The sequence below is a fragment of the Hippocampus zosterae genome, chromosome 16, assembly GCF_025434085.1.
Source record: "Hippocampus zosterae strain Florida chromosome 16, ASM2543408v3, whole genome shotgun sequence".
Lineage (NCBI taxonomy): Eukaryota > Metazoa > Chordata > Actinopteri > Syngnathiformes > Syngnathidae > Hippocampus > Hippocampus zosterae.
The window spans coordinates 15,556,326-15,571,524 of NC_067466.1; the positions used below are offsets into that span (position 1 = coordinate 15,556,326).

General features: G+C 45.2%; 2 protein-coding genes across 3 annotated transcripts; both read left to right on the forward strand.

Moving 5' to 3' along the window:
- The first annotated feature begins 86 nt into the window (after positions 1-86).
- On the forward strand, positions 87-7,665 carry LOC127588530 (adapter molecule crk-like). Its single transcript, XM_052047296.1, has 3 exons — positions 87-646; positions 3,028-3,623; positions 4,656-7,665. Exons 1-3 carry the CDS (start codon positions 427-429, stop codon positions 4,788-4,790), a joined length of 951 nt encoding a protein of 316 aa, XP_051903256.1. The 5' UTR covers positions 87-426; the 3' UTR covers positions 4,791-7,665.
- Positions 7,666-8,566: 901 nt separating this feature from the next.
- On the forward strand, positions 8,567-14,095 carry LOC127588529 (14-3-3 protein epsilon). Of its 2 annotated transcripts, XM_052047295.1 has the most exons (7): positions 8,567-8,811; positions 11,224-11,423; positions 11,513-11,619; positions 11,766-11,972; positions 12,060-12,196; positions 12,317-12,371; positions 13,123-14,095. In XM_052047295.1, the coding sequence occupies exons 1-6, from the start codon at positions 8,748-8,750 to the stop codon at positions 12,322-12,324; spliced, it is 723 nt and encodes a 240-aa protein (XP_051903255.1). In that variant the 5' UTR covers positions 8,567-8,747; the 3' UTR covers positions 12,325-12,371; positions 13,123-14,095. The 2 variants fall into 2 exon arrangements, with proteins under 2 accessions (XP_051903255.1, XP_051903254.1); XM_052047294.1 differs by lacking the exon at positions 12,317-12,371 and having other exon boundaries at positions 8,569-8,811.
- The last annotated feature ends 1,104 nt before the right edge of the window (positions 14,096-15,199 follow it).

Sequence of the window (15,199 nt, forward strand, 5' to 3'; positions counted from 1 at the left end):
TTTTAAACAATTCTAAACAAAGATCAATTTGAACGATGTATTTGTTGTTCCCCGACATTTCTCGAGGCCCATGAATGCACCTCTTCCCATTGACCAGGCATCCCTTCCGGTAGATGAGGTCAACTTTTCCCTAGATCCGCCATTTCAGTCCGGGAGGTTTCTCGTTGCTCACTTATTTGGGGGTTTCTTGGCTTATTTTATCATATAAAACATTTGTCTGGAAGTCTTTCGTCTCTCTACGAAACGCAGAAACCCTCCCGGCGGCAAAGTTGCTCGCGAGAACCCGCCTCAAGTCGTGATAGCACACCTTTTTTTTCCAATGCCGGGGAGCGTCCCTGACCCAAAGTTTTTTGTATGAGTTGCGGATAAAAAAAAGGCGAAGGGGGGGAACAGGGCCTCGAGCCTCGGGGCGTTCATTGTTCAGTCATGGCCGGTAATTTTGACGCCGAAGACCGCGCGAGTTGGTACTGGGGCAGGCTGAGCCGCCAGGAAGCCGTTTCTCTCTTGCAGGGACAGAGGCACGGCGTTTTCCTGGTGAGGGACTCCATAACCAGCCCTGGGGACTACGTGCTGTCCGTTTCCGAGAACTCCAAAGTGTCCCATTATATCATCAACAGCATCAGTAATAACCGTCTGTCCGGCTCAGGTAAGGAATGATGTTTGTGTTTTGTGCTCCCAGCTCCCTGTTTTCTTGATCGTCTGTAACTATTTTAAAAATGCCGTCCGACTTGCTAAGGCTGTGGCCCCCGACGCTCCACCTTCGGAACAAAACGGGGACAGTGGACGCTCCAATTTGAAGCGTTTGACCTCATAATACCACTGGCCCTCCGCAATACTTTCGAGGCACTTGTATATTACGTTTTCTAAGTGTGTGTTTTAGAATTCGGCTCGTGTAAATACGCGTTCAAGCTACTTTATTTTAAAATAAAATGAAACGGTGTTGGTGGCGGTGGAAGGCTATGGTGCGTTTGGGACCTAGCTCGTAGGCTAAATAGCATAGCAGAAAAGAAGTGTTAATTGTACAAAATGTAACAAAAAATACAATAGATTGATATTGTGATCACCCGTACGTTTGCATTCGATATGAAAAACTGAAATCATGAGTCATATTTGTGAAATTTTAGTTTGAATCACGCTCAGGTTAAACTTCGTGCTAATGTGGTCCCCTTTCGATATGCAGTTTGGCAACTCTGGGCTTAACACCCCAGGAATCAATCAAGACTTTCTTATAAAATTGGGAGTAACCGTACCCTTAAATTGAAGCTAAATAAAAAAAAGATCATAAGTCCATTTCTAATATTATGTTTAGAATCGTTGTGTTAAAGTTAGACTACGTGCTAACGTGGGACATAAACACAGACACAAAATCTGGTATCTTTGGACTCGGCACCCCACCTCGCAGCGTTTTCTAATTGTGATGACCTGTTTACTTGGGGAAAAATAAGTCATAAAAAGTTAAACATTTGTCATACTAATGGAATTCTTTTTAGATATATTTTAAATTAAACTAGGTCCTAAATTTACTCATAAATACAACTTTGCTGTCTTCCGAGCTGTATGCCCCTGCAACTAATCAAAAATTGAGTTTTAAATTGTGATCACCCATACACTTGAACCTGAAAAAAAAAGCAAATCAAAAGTCCATCAACCCATTATTTGAAGCACTCAATTCTCACGAGGGGAGCAGGCATGATGGAGCCTATCCCAGCTGTCTTTGGGCAGTAGGCGGGGGACACCCTGAACTGATTGCCAGCCAATCGCAGGGCGCGCATAGACAAACGGTCATTCACGCTCACAATCACAACTTCAGACAATTTAGAGTGATCAGTGATGATTGGCTGTTTCTTAGGCAAGCAGCATTGGTGGTGTGGGCTGGTTTGCCTGCTCTGCTAAGTACTGTAAGCTTCCTCTTTTTTTTTTTTTGAATGGAACTGGGCAGGCTGTGCTGTCACAACCGGGGGTGGGGTATGGGGGGATGACTGGTCACATCGGCCTTCATGGAATGTCTGTCATCCGGCCTGGTCGCGCGCATGCACAGTCCGGCTTCTTCCTCTTTATTGCACAACCTTTGCCCTTTTTCTTGGCCGTCTTTTGCTTTGGTCTGCTTTTACCACCTTGTTTCCTGTATGGCGTTTATGGCAAAGTAACAGGGAGAGTCAATGGGGTGTTCGCAAAATGTCTTTATGTTGCCTTTTCTGCTTCATGGTACCGACTCAGCCTGACACTGGTCAACTTGGAGTTGATGGTTTTCCACTTGCAAAATTTAGTGCTGTAAACCTGTTGCAGTTGAAAAAAAAATGCAAGTACTGTAGTTGATTTCCCCTTAAAAATGTTTCTAATTTTAAACAGTAAACATGACACAAACTTTGATTTAAAAAACAACCTCACTCCCAACTACTCTAAACATTGTCTTATGATTAATATGACATTGACGAATATGAATTAAGCAGAAACGTCTGCCTGTTTTTATTCATTTTAGGCAGCTACCATTTTGTCCCGTACTGCCACCTGCTGTCGACTGAAATCGACTTCACAGTGCCCACGGGCTCAGTTTGCTTACGTCACAGCTCAGCTTTTTTCCGGGTTTGGTCACGTTATGTTCTCAAGATGAGACGTCAGTTGGCAGCAAAAAGAGAGCAACAGTCATTGAATGGGACAGACGGTCAAGCACGCAAATACAAAATGAAAACACTTGAAGAGAGTGAGAAAAGACAAATTATATGAGCTGAACTCCGTAGTAAATGGACAATCAAGAGGCCCTGACATCACTTATTATGCCATAGCCATAAGATATCCCTTATTTGTCCCACACTGGGGACATTTACAATGAAACCATGAAAAATTTGTCAATTTGAATACTACTTTTGGCTTAACCACATCTTTAAAAAATTTTTTTTTGAACGAATTAATGGCATCTCATTTCAAGATATCATTGTCTAAATTAGTCCTTCTTTGAGGTAATCAAGCCTCCTCCGGTCTACGTTTTTCTGTTCCTTGTGTTTAACCAAGCATTCATTGATTTGCCAGGCGTGGCTCCTCCGCGGTTTCGCATCGGCGATCAGGAGTTCGAGGCCCTGCCGGCCTTGCTGGAGTTCTACAAGATCCACTACCTGGACACTACCACACTCATCGAGCCCATCGCCAAATCCAAGCACATGGGATTCATCAGCTCTGTCGGCGCGCCCCCGCAGCAGACCGAGGAGGCCGAGTATGTCCGGGCACTCTTTGACTTCCTCGGCAACGACGACGAGGACCTCCCGTTCCGCAAGGGTGACATCCTTCGTGTGCTGGAGAAGCCGGAGGAGCAGTGGTGGAACGCCGCCAACCAGGAGGGGCGCGCCGGAATGATCCCCGTCCCCTATGTGGAGAAGTACCGGCCCGCCTCGCCCACGGCGACCGGCCCGGGTGCCCCCATGGCGAGCACGGGACAAGGGGGTCAGGTTGGGGGCGCGGCAGCTGGCACCGACGGAACAGGGCCGCCCCAGGCCCTGGGTGACCCGGGCCAGTACGCCCAACCGGTAGTCGCCACCCAGCTTCCTAACCTACAGAATGGACCAGTGTACGCCCGGGCCATTCAGAAGAGGGTGCCCAACGCCTACGACAAGACGGCACTGGCCCTGGAGGTAGTGTTTTTGTTGTTGTTTTTCCCCACCCCACACCCTCCCCGCCGGGCCATCCCCGACTTTCGCCGCTGTCCTCATTTGCTTCAGCCGAGAACGCGTCGTCCGCTAAATGGCCTCGTCACGCCTCTGCGCACTTGCACAAAAGTAGCTTTACAAATGTGAGCTGACGGCGCGCACGGATGAGCGTATGAATGCAACAGTCTGTACATTGTAACGGGAGCGTCTCATTGTGCGGCATAGCAAAGCATTGTGGGAGCTGATAGTTCAGCAAATTGACCAGTGATTCTCAACCACTGTTAATCTGCTTTTATATTTACCTCATACAAATGTTTGCAATAAATATAATTGAACAAAATAAATTCGGATGCGTCGCCGCCATAGGAACGTTCTCCTAAAGGCGCTTATAAATAAAATGTATTATTATTATTATTATTAAAACAGAGTACAGTACCCCATGTGTGATTCTATTCCTGTACCTGCTTTGCATAATGCCTCCTCTCAATTCATGTTTCACCGGCGCTTTATGAGCTCTGCGGCTGCTATGATTTGAAGTCCCATGGCAGACCGACAAGTCAGATCATTAAATTGCCACTCGGTGACATGTACTGTGGATTAAACTGCCCACAGATCGAGAGCATAATTCACTCGGGTGGCATAATGGTGAAATCAAACACTGCGAAGTGTGCGTGGTCTGCGACTTAAATGTATTTTGGCTGCTGGCGAAATGATTCCATCATGGCAATAATGTAGATTGACTGCAACACGTCTCTGAGATTAGACAGATTTATTTGTAAAAGAGTAGCATCAGCAGCGCGAAAGCAGATGTTAAGACAGTTGGCTTGCAGTCATGTTGCTCGGTGCACGCTTCGCTTCCAGTATTTGAAAAGCTATCATGGTATGAGAATAATTATAATATTACAAGAATGGTCATGCTGAAACGAAAAAAAAAAGTTTCTCTCCAGTGAGCCCCTGACTATTTTTGATCTGTCTTGATAATTTTCCACATCTTTTTTTTTTGTATGGTTTCCCCAGGTGGGCGACATGGTGAAAGTGACCAAGATCAATGTGAACGGCCAGTGGGAGGGCGAGTGCAAAGGCAAGCGCGGCCACTTCCCATTCACCCACGTGCGACTGCTGGAACAACATCACCCGGACGACGAGAGCTGAGAAAACGCTTGTCGCCGGCAACCCGCCTCTTGCGCGTGTCAGGAAAGTGGAACAAAAAAAACAAACAAAAACAAAACAAAAATATCATGACAGAAGCACACACCCACAAAACAAATTTACAAGCTAAACAAGTTGCAGGGACAAGCTTAGATTGAACGCCTTCTTTTTTTTGATGGACGGTAGAGCTCATATGAACGACAACACTGAAAATATTCCAGATTATTCTGGTTGTCGCGGTTAACACTCAAACCCAAAACGAGATAACACTTTAATTTTTGTACAATTTTTTTTTTTAATTGATAAGGTATATGAATGACTAGTCTATTTTTAGCTTGCGTTCTCCCGTGATGAATTTTTAACCCCAACGGCAACTTTGTTGTGCCTCTTATTTCATATTAAAGGCTCATCACATGTGCAAACCAAAAAGTGAATGTTTACACGTCCATCGTAGGGATGGGTGATCGATTACGTATTACTCGCCAATCCATTGTGTCTTGAAGCAATGGATGCGAACTGGATGCCTCCACAGATTGAGAGAAATAGGCGGCGCTGCATCCATGCTTTCAAACAACGATGTTTGCTGCATTATTTTGCTTAATGCAACTCTGGCATTGAAAGAGCAATTCCGAACAGTCATTCACATTTGTACAATTGTTACAGTAGTCAATCAAGGAAAACGTACTCGAGCCTCGTTGTGCTAAAACCCCGAGCATTAGCTCACCTCGCTAACATGAACAACTGGACAATTCTTGACATTTCCTCATCTTTGTGATACAAAATATAAATCGTCCTAGCCAAACTTCAGTCTTCTGTTTTACAATTCGGTTAGCACCTAGCGACTTCTTAGCTAAAATGAAAGATGTGCAACAGACCTTGGCATCCGACGTTCCTTGTACATCAACCAAACAGTCTATTCCAATACCCATACTCAATCTGGCCAGAACCCAAACAAGCTACAACACAGTTAACTATCATAGCTAAACAAGCATTACCTCATTGCGCTAATGTTAAAAGGAAAAAAAAAATCCACTTTTCGACACCAAATACAAAAATCGCCAGCCAAACTTCAGGTGAAGATGAAAGCTGCATGAACCAAACCTAATTGTCTCCTGGCTTTGACTCGTATTTGATCAATAAAGTGTAGTGAAATACCCTTCCCTGAATCAGCCCAGAACTCAAACAAGTCGGATTAAATATCCGAATGACCTGCCGGTTGATGCGTCGAGATGTAACATTTTGAAACTCATCCGAATGTCAGTCTTCCCTATTTCAGCTTTCATTTTTAATCATAGAAACGTAAGTAACGGCCATGCTTAGTCTAGCTAAAACTCAAACGTTACAGTCATGATCCTAGCTTTAGCTTTAGCTTGCTACCCTAAAAAAAATCTGTTAAGTATTGGTGGTTCATTGAGGGATGTAAAATGTATCTTCTTTGTGACACAAAATACAAAACCAAACTTCAGTCCGTGTTGATTTGTATTTTACACCCAAATGTTGCTAGTGACGATGAGATGTGCGATCCCAAACAAGGAAAGGAAATAAAGTGCCAATCCCTTAATTGGCCAGAACCCAAATGTCACATTAACATAACCCAAAATCGAGTTAAATATTTTAGCTACCTAGCGTTAGCTTTGTAAGCTAAAACGAACAAAAATAAAAATTGGGAACAATTTCCAAATGGTTCCTCATGGTTTCATGGCAACGGTCAAACAAGCAAACTCGACCTCAACGTATGAGGCTACAACACTTAGTTTACTTCCTACCCAGTATTGTTCTGTATTCCTCACAGCTGATTTTCCACAAGGGATTTTTTTGTTTCTGTATGCGCGCGGACTATTTTTCACCCAACTATCAGAATTAAATTCACTCAAAACTGGCACAGCACTGCACACTTTGTAGTGTCAGTTATTTTTAAGTCGCAAGCGTCTCATGAAAGTCACACTAAAAAAAGAAGTGCAAGATGTTTTCTGTCGATGGAACAATGCGAGGTTTGCTTCCAGGCTGTGCTGAGACGTTTATTCGAGCAAACGTCTTTACCCTGTTTGAGATTTAGATTTATTTGCATAAGAACCGACGAAATGAGCGAGTGACCTTAATGACCAGCCGCTAGTCAATATTTCTTTAAGAGCTTACCACTTTGTTTAAATAAATGATCAGCCAATCCTATAAACCAAACCTTTTTTTTCTGAATTAATTTTCATTCAGTGCCAATCACTGAAAATTATTTTTAATTAGCCCAACTTGTCCTCGGTCTGTATTTGTATTCTTTCTGAAAATAAGTCTTCCGAGAATAAAGTTAAAATACTACAAAAACAATTTTAGGAGAAAAAAAATAATGAGAATGTGATGACAATTTAGTCTCATGACTCTTGGCCCCCCCGTGTTTTCCAATGTAGAAAAAATCGATTTAAAAAATGTTATAAATATTACATTTGTAATCTATGCTGAAAGTCTTCCTTTTACATGAAATAAGCCATATTGTGAGGATATACCCAATATTGGAAGAGTGAACACGGAATTTTACACCGAAAGACGTAACATTGTGTAATGGTCATTTTACAAGGGAAAGAGGCATTTCAATATTTGTTTTACATTTCAACATTCTTTCTCTTTTTTTGTTTTGTTAAATACTTTTCAGAAAAAGTTATCCCTCGTGTGGCCTTATTACTGCTTTGTATATTTTAGACCAGAGGTAAACATGCTGCTAATTGCTGAAAGCGTTTTTTTTAACTCATATGAATGCTTAAAAAAAAAAGATGATTCCTAAACTCTTGTCGTAGCTTTGGGTAGAACATCTTCAATGGGATTATCGTAGCTCATGTGAATGCTGAAGAAACCATTTAGGAATCTGCTAACATGCACCTTAATCCCTTCAGTCCTTGCAAGTTTTTCAACCAAAAAGAAAACCCAAAACATTTCCTTCAGAGAGCTACATATTTGTGCCATTCCACACCACTGTTAAAGGACCACAAACAAGCAAAGTGTAAGATTTTTCCGTTTTATTTTGTACATTATGTCAAAGTGTTAAAATATATTTCAAGTTTTGATTTATTTTTCTGTATGGTGTTGTGTTAATAATATACCTAGTCAATAAAAAAATGTACCAATATATGGACAGTTTGAATTCGTCCCTCCCCCACCCCCACTTGTGATGTGAAACTAGCCCTTAACCCAGGAGAGAAACCCAAACTGCAAATTTGGCTAGAAACACTGACCTTGAAACCTACACTCTTGTTTAAAACCCTAACCCTGATTTAAAATCCTACTTCGTAATTCCGAAAAAGTGGCCTTGAAACACTTAACCCCATCTTCAAAATCTTACCCCGACCTTGAAATCCGAACTCTGGCTGCAAAAGTAGAAACCCCCTTTAAAAAAAACGCTTTGTGACGTCATAACGTCAGAGCCGGTTAATTGCGTCACAAAAACGTTTTCGCCGCAAGGAAGTGATTTTTACGAATGTTTACAATTTACTTTTTTAGTCTGACGCCATTTAATGGCCGCTTTAAGGTCCGGTGTCTCTTAGAAATTGCCACAAATTGACGTCAAGAATTGTCAACTTTTTCCATGTCACCCCCATATTTCTGTGAAGTAAGAAAGCCAAATTTTAGAGTTGCTATGAATTCATAAGATGCATTCACTCATTGCGGTCTTTCGCCATTAAAACGATATTTGTCGCTTGATAGCGCATTTTTGTAACGCAGTCTGGTCATGTGGATGGCGGAGAGTGTCGCACTCGTTTCATGCCGAGGAGGGAGGAGACGCGCCGGGTTCCCGGATGCTGCTCCGACGCCATATTTACCGTGGGACTGTGGTGCTTGTTGCTACTCCACCGCCAGAAACCACCCAGTGGCCCGACAAGTCCTCTTTTTTCTCTCTCTCTCCCCCTTCCGGGACTTTTCCTTTTTTCGAAAAGCACCCCCCGCCCTCCACCACCACCACCGCTTTTGCCGAGCACCATGGCGGACAGAGGGGACGCAGTGTACCAGGCGAAACTCGCCGAGCAAGCGGAGCGATACGATGGTAAGTTTTTTATTCTTTCTGTATGGGTCTCAGGCCCCGCTAGAGGCACGAACTCACCGGCTTCCCTCCCCCCAGGCCCCTAGTAGGTGCCTCTGTTCACATGGATCTGCGGGGCTCGGTGGAAACAAAATGGCGGACATATATTCATTGGAATGGGATATTTAAACGGTGAAAATGAATAGTTTGCTACTTGTAGGAGAACAACGTCACTGTCACATAAGCACCACACTCTTGGGTTGCCATTTAACGTCGTTAATCATTTCAAGCGATAAATAAAATGCCGTTTCCCGAGTCTGTAGCAAGCAGATTAGCCGCTAACCTAGCTAACTAATTAGCCTGCTAGCCTTTCTTCGTCCTCGTCACGCCGAACGCAGATCACGAAATACGGCCACACGTTTCACCTCTACTGCGTCAAAAATACCGCACGCGTATCAAATGACGAGGCTGGGTTGACGGTGTTTTTTTTCTGAAAACGTGACCCATTTTGCCAGTAAAACGCACCGTAAGCCGTACCGCCCCCCCATCAAGTGGTTGATCAGGGAGGCTAGGCTTCTTTTCGTGCTGCATTTTTTTCGGGTTCGACGCGTTTCAACCAACAGAAGAAAATAAATAACATTAGGCGACTTCGAGTTCCAAATGAATGGTCTAGGCCGCTTTGTAACGTTGACTGCATTCTTTGAGCTAGCTGTAGACCTAGCATCGACATGCTAATTAGTGCCCGAGGTTTTTTGGGGGGAGGGGGGGAGGGTCTTTGATTCACGGCTCATTATTCGCATTTGATTGGACCCATAAACGTTTGCAGTCACAGTTGTTGGGCAGCCCCCCAAAAGCCCCATAGTGGACCAAAAATCACGGAAATGCTTGATGACTTTGATTTTTTCGAAAGCCTTACATTGATACTTTCAAACCATAAACCTTCAAACAAATCCAATTCCTTGACACTATTTTGTCAACTAACTGTTACTTCATACTACAGTAACTGAAAAGCTTACCCCTTGCTACAAATGCCATTGTCCTTTATTATGCCCTTTTCCCCTTCAAGTGTGTGTCACAATGTCCTAAATGACTGTAATGTTAGTTAAAAACAAGTACAGTCGTGTGCAGGTAGTTGACAAGAAAGCGGTAGTCGGTTTAAAAAAAGAAATGACACTGGCTGCTGGAGGAACATCAAAGAGCTCCTCTGAAGAGGAGAAAAAAAATTCTGATGCCAGGTCCCAAAAGATGTCCAGCAGTGTTGAGTGTTGTTAATCGTGCCACTCCATCTCTGGATTGCGCAGCCATTTGTTGCAGTGAATCACCTTGAGGCAGTGAAACCGAATCTGGCTCGCTTCCCAGCGACCCGACAAGTTGGCCGATGCGAGTGTAGTAGCAACTCGGCAGCTCCATTAATAAAATGCCCGCGTCAGCAAAAAAAAAATTGCTGGATTTGTAAACTCGCTGTTAACGGGAACGCCTCTGGCGCCTTTCCAGATCGCCGTGATCATGTTTGTGTTTGCGCGGCGCTTAATGTTATTTCTTGGATGAAATGGCCTACACGGATGCTAACGTGAGCATCAGCGAGTCGAGTTTGAGAGGCAGATGGACTGCCCTGACTATCTCAATGCGCGAAGCGGCAATGGCTGGCTTAAAGGCGTGGTTTGATCCTTGCGCCTTCAATGTGTCGGTTTACAGAGAGCGCCGTCAAACGGATTCTCCCGAAGCCGTTGCGGCTGGCGCTGAAGTCGCCGCCCGCAGCCGCGATGGCTGTGCGAATTCCTAAGGGTTCGTCTGAAAGGGATTGTTGAATAAGCGCCTTCAATTAGTTCCTTCGTGTTCCTCCTCGCCACCTTCTGTTACCCCCTCGCTTGCCTGTGCTTACCTCCTCCCTATCTTGGTTTACCTTCCAAAAATCTCTATCTTCACCTGCCTCCTCCTTAACTTCATGACCTCGCTGCCTTCGCTTAGCACCTCACTCAACTCCTTCCTACATGCTGTTCCCTCCGTTGGCTGACTGCTTTCTCGCTACCTTCACTTGCCTTCTTGCTACCTTTGCGTAACTCCTTTCTATCTTTGCTTATCCTTATTTTCTATTAGCTCCTTGCTTCCTCCTTACTAACTTTGTTGGCCTCTTCGCTACATTTTCTTGGCGCTTTGCTTAGATAATTGATACCTTGGCGTTTAACCCATATTTCTTTTGCTTGGCTTGCTTCCTTGCGACCTTCTTTTGCCTCCATGTTACCTTTTATGGCCGGGCTTTGGTCACATACCTCTCTACCTTCACTTATCCTGAAATCCCTCTTCGCTTACCTCCTCATTACGCTCGCTAACGTCCTCGCTACCCTCTTGTTTCCCGACTTAAGTTCCGCACCTCATTGTCGTCACTGGAGGCGCATACGCCCCCGCCGTAACTGGTCCCCCGTCGTGTGCCGACAGAAATGGTGGAGTCGATGAAGCAGGTGGCGAGCTTGGACATGGAGCTGACGGTGGAGGAGCGGAACCTCCTGTCGGTGGCCTACAAGAACGTGATTGGCGCGCGGAGAGCCTCGTGGCGGATCATCAGCAGCCTGGAGCAGAAGGAGGAGAGCAAAGCCAGCGAGGAGAAACTGACGATGTACAAGGACTACCGGAAGCTGGTCAGCCCGCACGTTGAACGCTCGCCCCCCCGGACCCCTGTTGATGTTTGGTTTGCTTCGGCAGATTGACATGCTCTTTGTGTGTGCAGGTAGAGAAAGAGCTGAAATCAATCTGCAAAGACATCCTGGAAGTACTGGACCAGCACCTCATCCCAGCCTCCACCTCGGGCGAGTCCAAGGTTTTCTATTACAAAATGTACGTCACGCAGCTCCGTCTGTTTCTGTGTATCTCATGAAACTCCTTAACTCACGTCAACATAGTCCTGTTGCAATAAGAGAAACGTCGGGCTCCAGTTTACTCCTGCCACATTTTGAGCAATTGCTCTGCATTGCCCCCTCCAGGAAGGGAGACTACCACAGGTACCTGGCGGAGTTCGCCACGGGCAACGACAGGAAGGAGGCGGCCGAGAACAGCCTGGTGGCGTACAAAGCCGCCAGCGACATCGCTTTCAACGAGCTCCCACCCACGCACCCCATTCGCCTCGGACTGGCCCTCAACTTCTCCGTTTTCTACTACGAAATCCTCAACTCGCCGGACCGCGCCTGCAGGTACCTATGCCGCCCCCCCCCCCTCCTCCCAATGCCTCGGAGGAGGGTGTGACCGGCGTACTGACCCGCTTACTAATGTCGGGGCAGGTTGGCGAAGGAGGCGTTTGACCATGCCATTGCTGAACTGGACGCTCTGAGCGAGGAGAGCTACAAGGACTCCACGCTTATCATGCAGCTGCTACGTGACAACTTGACACTTTGGACCTCAGACTTGCAGGGAGATGGTGAGACGCGCTTCCGCCGACCCCCCCCCCCCCCCCCCCAATCCACTGATGGCGTAGGATCCACTTCCTGTCTGTCCTTCTGGCCCCACCCCTTTCTAACCTATCATCTCTTCCTCGTAGATTCTTAAAGGGGACACGTCCTCATTCTCGCTCCCTCCTTAATAAACGTTGTGTTGTAAGTCTTTTCTCCTCTGCGTCGCTTCGACTAGCACTTCTCACCATATTGACCGGTCGTCTCGTAACACTAACTTGCCTCCTTCACTTCCTTCACCTCCTGCTTTTCTCTTGTCTCCTTGACTTTCTTCACTTGGACTCCTCTTTTCCTCTTGTCTCCTTGCTACCTTCACGTAATGAAAAGGAATGCTGTGTCCTCTCTCTCAAATGTTTATCTTATTTATCCTTCACCCCCAATCCATTTACGAAGAGAAAAATGTTATGCACGTGTAGGAAGTTGTGACGTCACATCCCCCACTAACTACTGGGCCTCACACCAAACCAATGGAAGTGTCTTTGCTGTGTTTTACAACGTGCACCAAATTAACCGTAGTCTGCTGCAAAATGGCGAGAGCTGTGCGTGTGCCTTTGTGTGTGAGCGCGTGCAGGCGGACATCGGCGCTAACGAGCTCCTGGATTTCTCTCGCCTTTTGTTCGCGCCAACCAATAATTTCTCTCTTTATTTTAAAATGCTGTCTCCGGGGCAACCCTTTCCAAGCGTGTATGCATTACCCTGCCGGTTAATGTCACAATGAGAACCTTCCACCAGTAGCGCACGGTTGTTTATGGCACATTCACGCGTCACTCTGCACCGTGCGTCTGTCTCGCCTTTTGTCTGTTTTTGTTTTTCCTGTCTGTCTGTGTGTTTGAATCATCTCTTTATTTTTCCCCAATAGGAGAAGTTTGTGATGTTTGCCCATTTTACCTTTCAGGTGACGAACAGAATACAGAAGCACCACCGGAAGCAGAGGGAGAGGCCCAATGAGACGCCACGAGCCCACAATCCTCGTTCAACGCCCTCCCTGCCTCCCTCTCCTCCCAACACTCCCTCCACTTCTCCATCCTTCGACTATTTCTCTTCCATTTCTCCCCTTCACTCCCACCGCCCTCATCAAAAGACCCCGGCGCGGGGGTTTAACCCTTCAAGGCAAATTTTTATTTGAATTTTTTTTTTCCTCAGATGACTCTTGTTTGCAAGATTGTGCCCTTTAAGGTCCACGTCCTCTTTTTGTTTTAGTTGTATGCTTCATGTTGTTGCCAACTATGCTTGCCTGTCTTCGTAACACACACACACACACACATACAAACACACATGTAAGAGTTTATTTAAGGTGAGTGTGTGTGGTGTCGCCGAGCGCTTTGTTTTGCAAAGAGACAACAAAGGGAAGCGCAGAACAACTCAAGTGCCCTCTTTATAGAACCACCTCCGACAGGTCTCATTGCTCATCTTTTTTTCTTTTCTATTGAGGTTCTAATCATGACAAACAGCAGAATGTCGCCTCTCTGCTCTTGTCCGCTTGGACCAACTCGCGTACTAGGCAGGATTCTGTAGTTGCGCTAACTAGGTAGTAATGTCTGAAGTAGTAATGTGGGAGGCCCAACACTCTTGATTGTATCATAAAAATGTTTTGCATGGGCACAGAGTCGAACAGGGATAAAAAAAAAAAAACAGTTTGGGAAATGGAGGCCTGCTGTATCTTAACTCTCCCCGCTGACCTCTTGAGGTTGACTCATTTTTCTTCTTTCGCCTCCTTGTCATTTATCTCCTCTCTTCCTCCCGGTCGGTGTGTGTGTTACGTGAATCTGATTTGTACTACTGGATGTTGTCACCGGAGCCACAAGTACCATCTGTATTCTTACTGAAAACACGGCATGGAATTAACATTAAACTTCAAACTGAAAGAATGTCATGCTGGCCTGTGCTCAATAGGGGGCGTCAGTCTGTCACTGTTGGATGCCCGTTTTGCTGGTGAATGAGAAACTTGGGGGGGGGGGGGGGGGAGTCAAACTATGCGCTGACACAAGTTCGTTTTAGTCACTAAACGGGTCAAGTGCCAACAGACGCTCTTCGTCCAGCGCCCTTTTCGCTTACCACCAACAGAAACACGCTCCGCCTGTCTTGGTGTTTGTTCGCAAGGTGAGTGCAGCAGGGTTGCCAGAATGCTATGTGCTTTCTGTACACTAGGTGGCAGGGTGCACAAGAGCTGTAACCACCAACCAACGATGGAGCAGAAGAAGCAATGGTGGTGATGGCGAGTTGTTTCCACAAACCTTTACAAGGAACGTTGATCCGCCAGGATTGTCCCATTGACTACAAAGTGACACTCTAAGGTAAGCCATTTTAAACAAAACTTTTGACGTTTTGGGATTTCTAACAGCGGCAAACAACCACCAGCGTGCTCTCCTTGCGCTTAACATTTCAATCAATTAATTGGCAAATTGGGGTCTGTAAAGCTCAAGTGATACACTGATACATCATGCACTCCATTTACCATTTAATTCAAATTGGAGTTGGTCGATGTTTTGATGGACAATTTGTATTGTAGTTGCTGGTCACCGAGCATTTAACTCAGTCAGTACTAGCCAATTCTAGACCAAGTCTGAAAAGACGTTTAAAAACGTCTTTGGGAGTGAATGAGTTAAAATACAAATCGTTTCGTACAGTTACGACAAGACACGGTTTAGAATGTTTTTTTACTGAAAAAAGATCCCCCCCCCCCAAAAAAAAAATGTACAATTGAAACCAGAAGACGTCATCAGATTTGAAGATGGGCGCAAGGACAAAAAGGCAATGAGATTGAAAACGAAAAACACTGATCTTCCCCCAAGTAAATGTTCCAATACACACTTGAACAGAAGAATCGTAAACCACATTTAGGAGAGAACATGGCGATCTGTTGGCGTTATTGTTTGGACTCTCCACATACAAACGTGACTAAAAGATCTACGAGGTTAATACGTCACCTTTTTTCCTGTTCATTTTTGGTAGAAAAAATAGATTAAAGAATG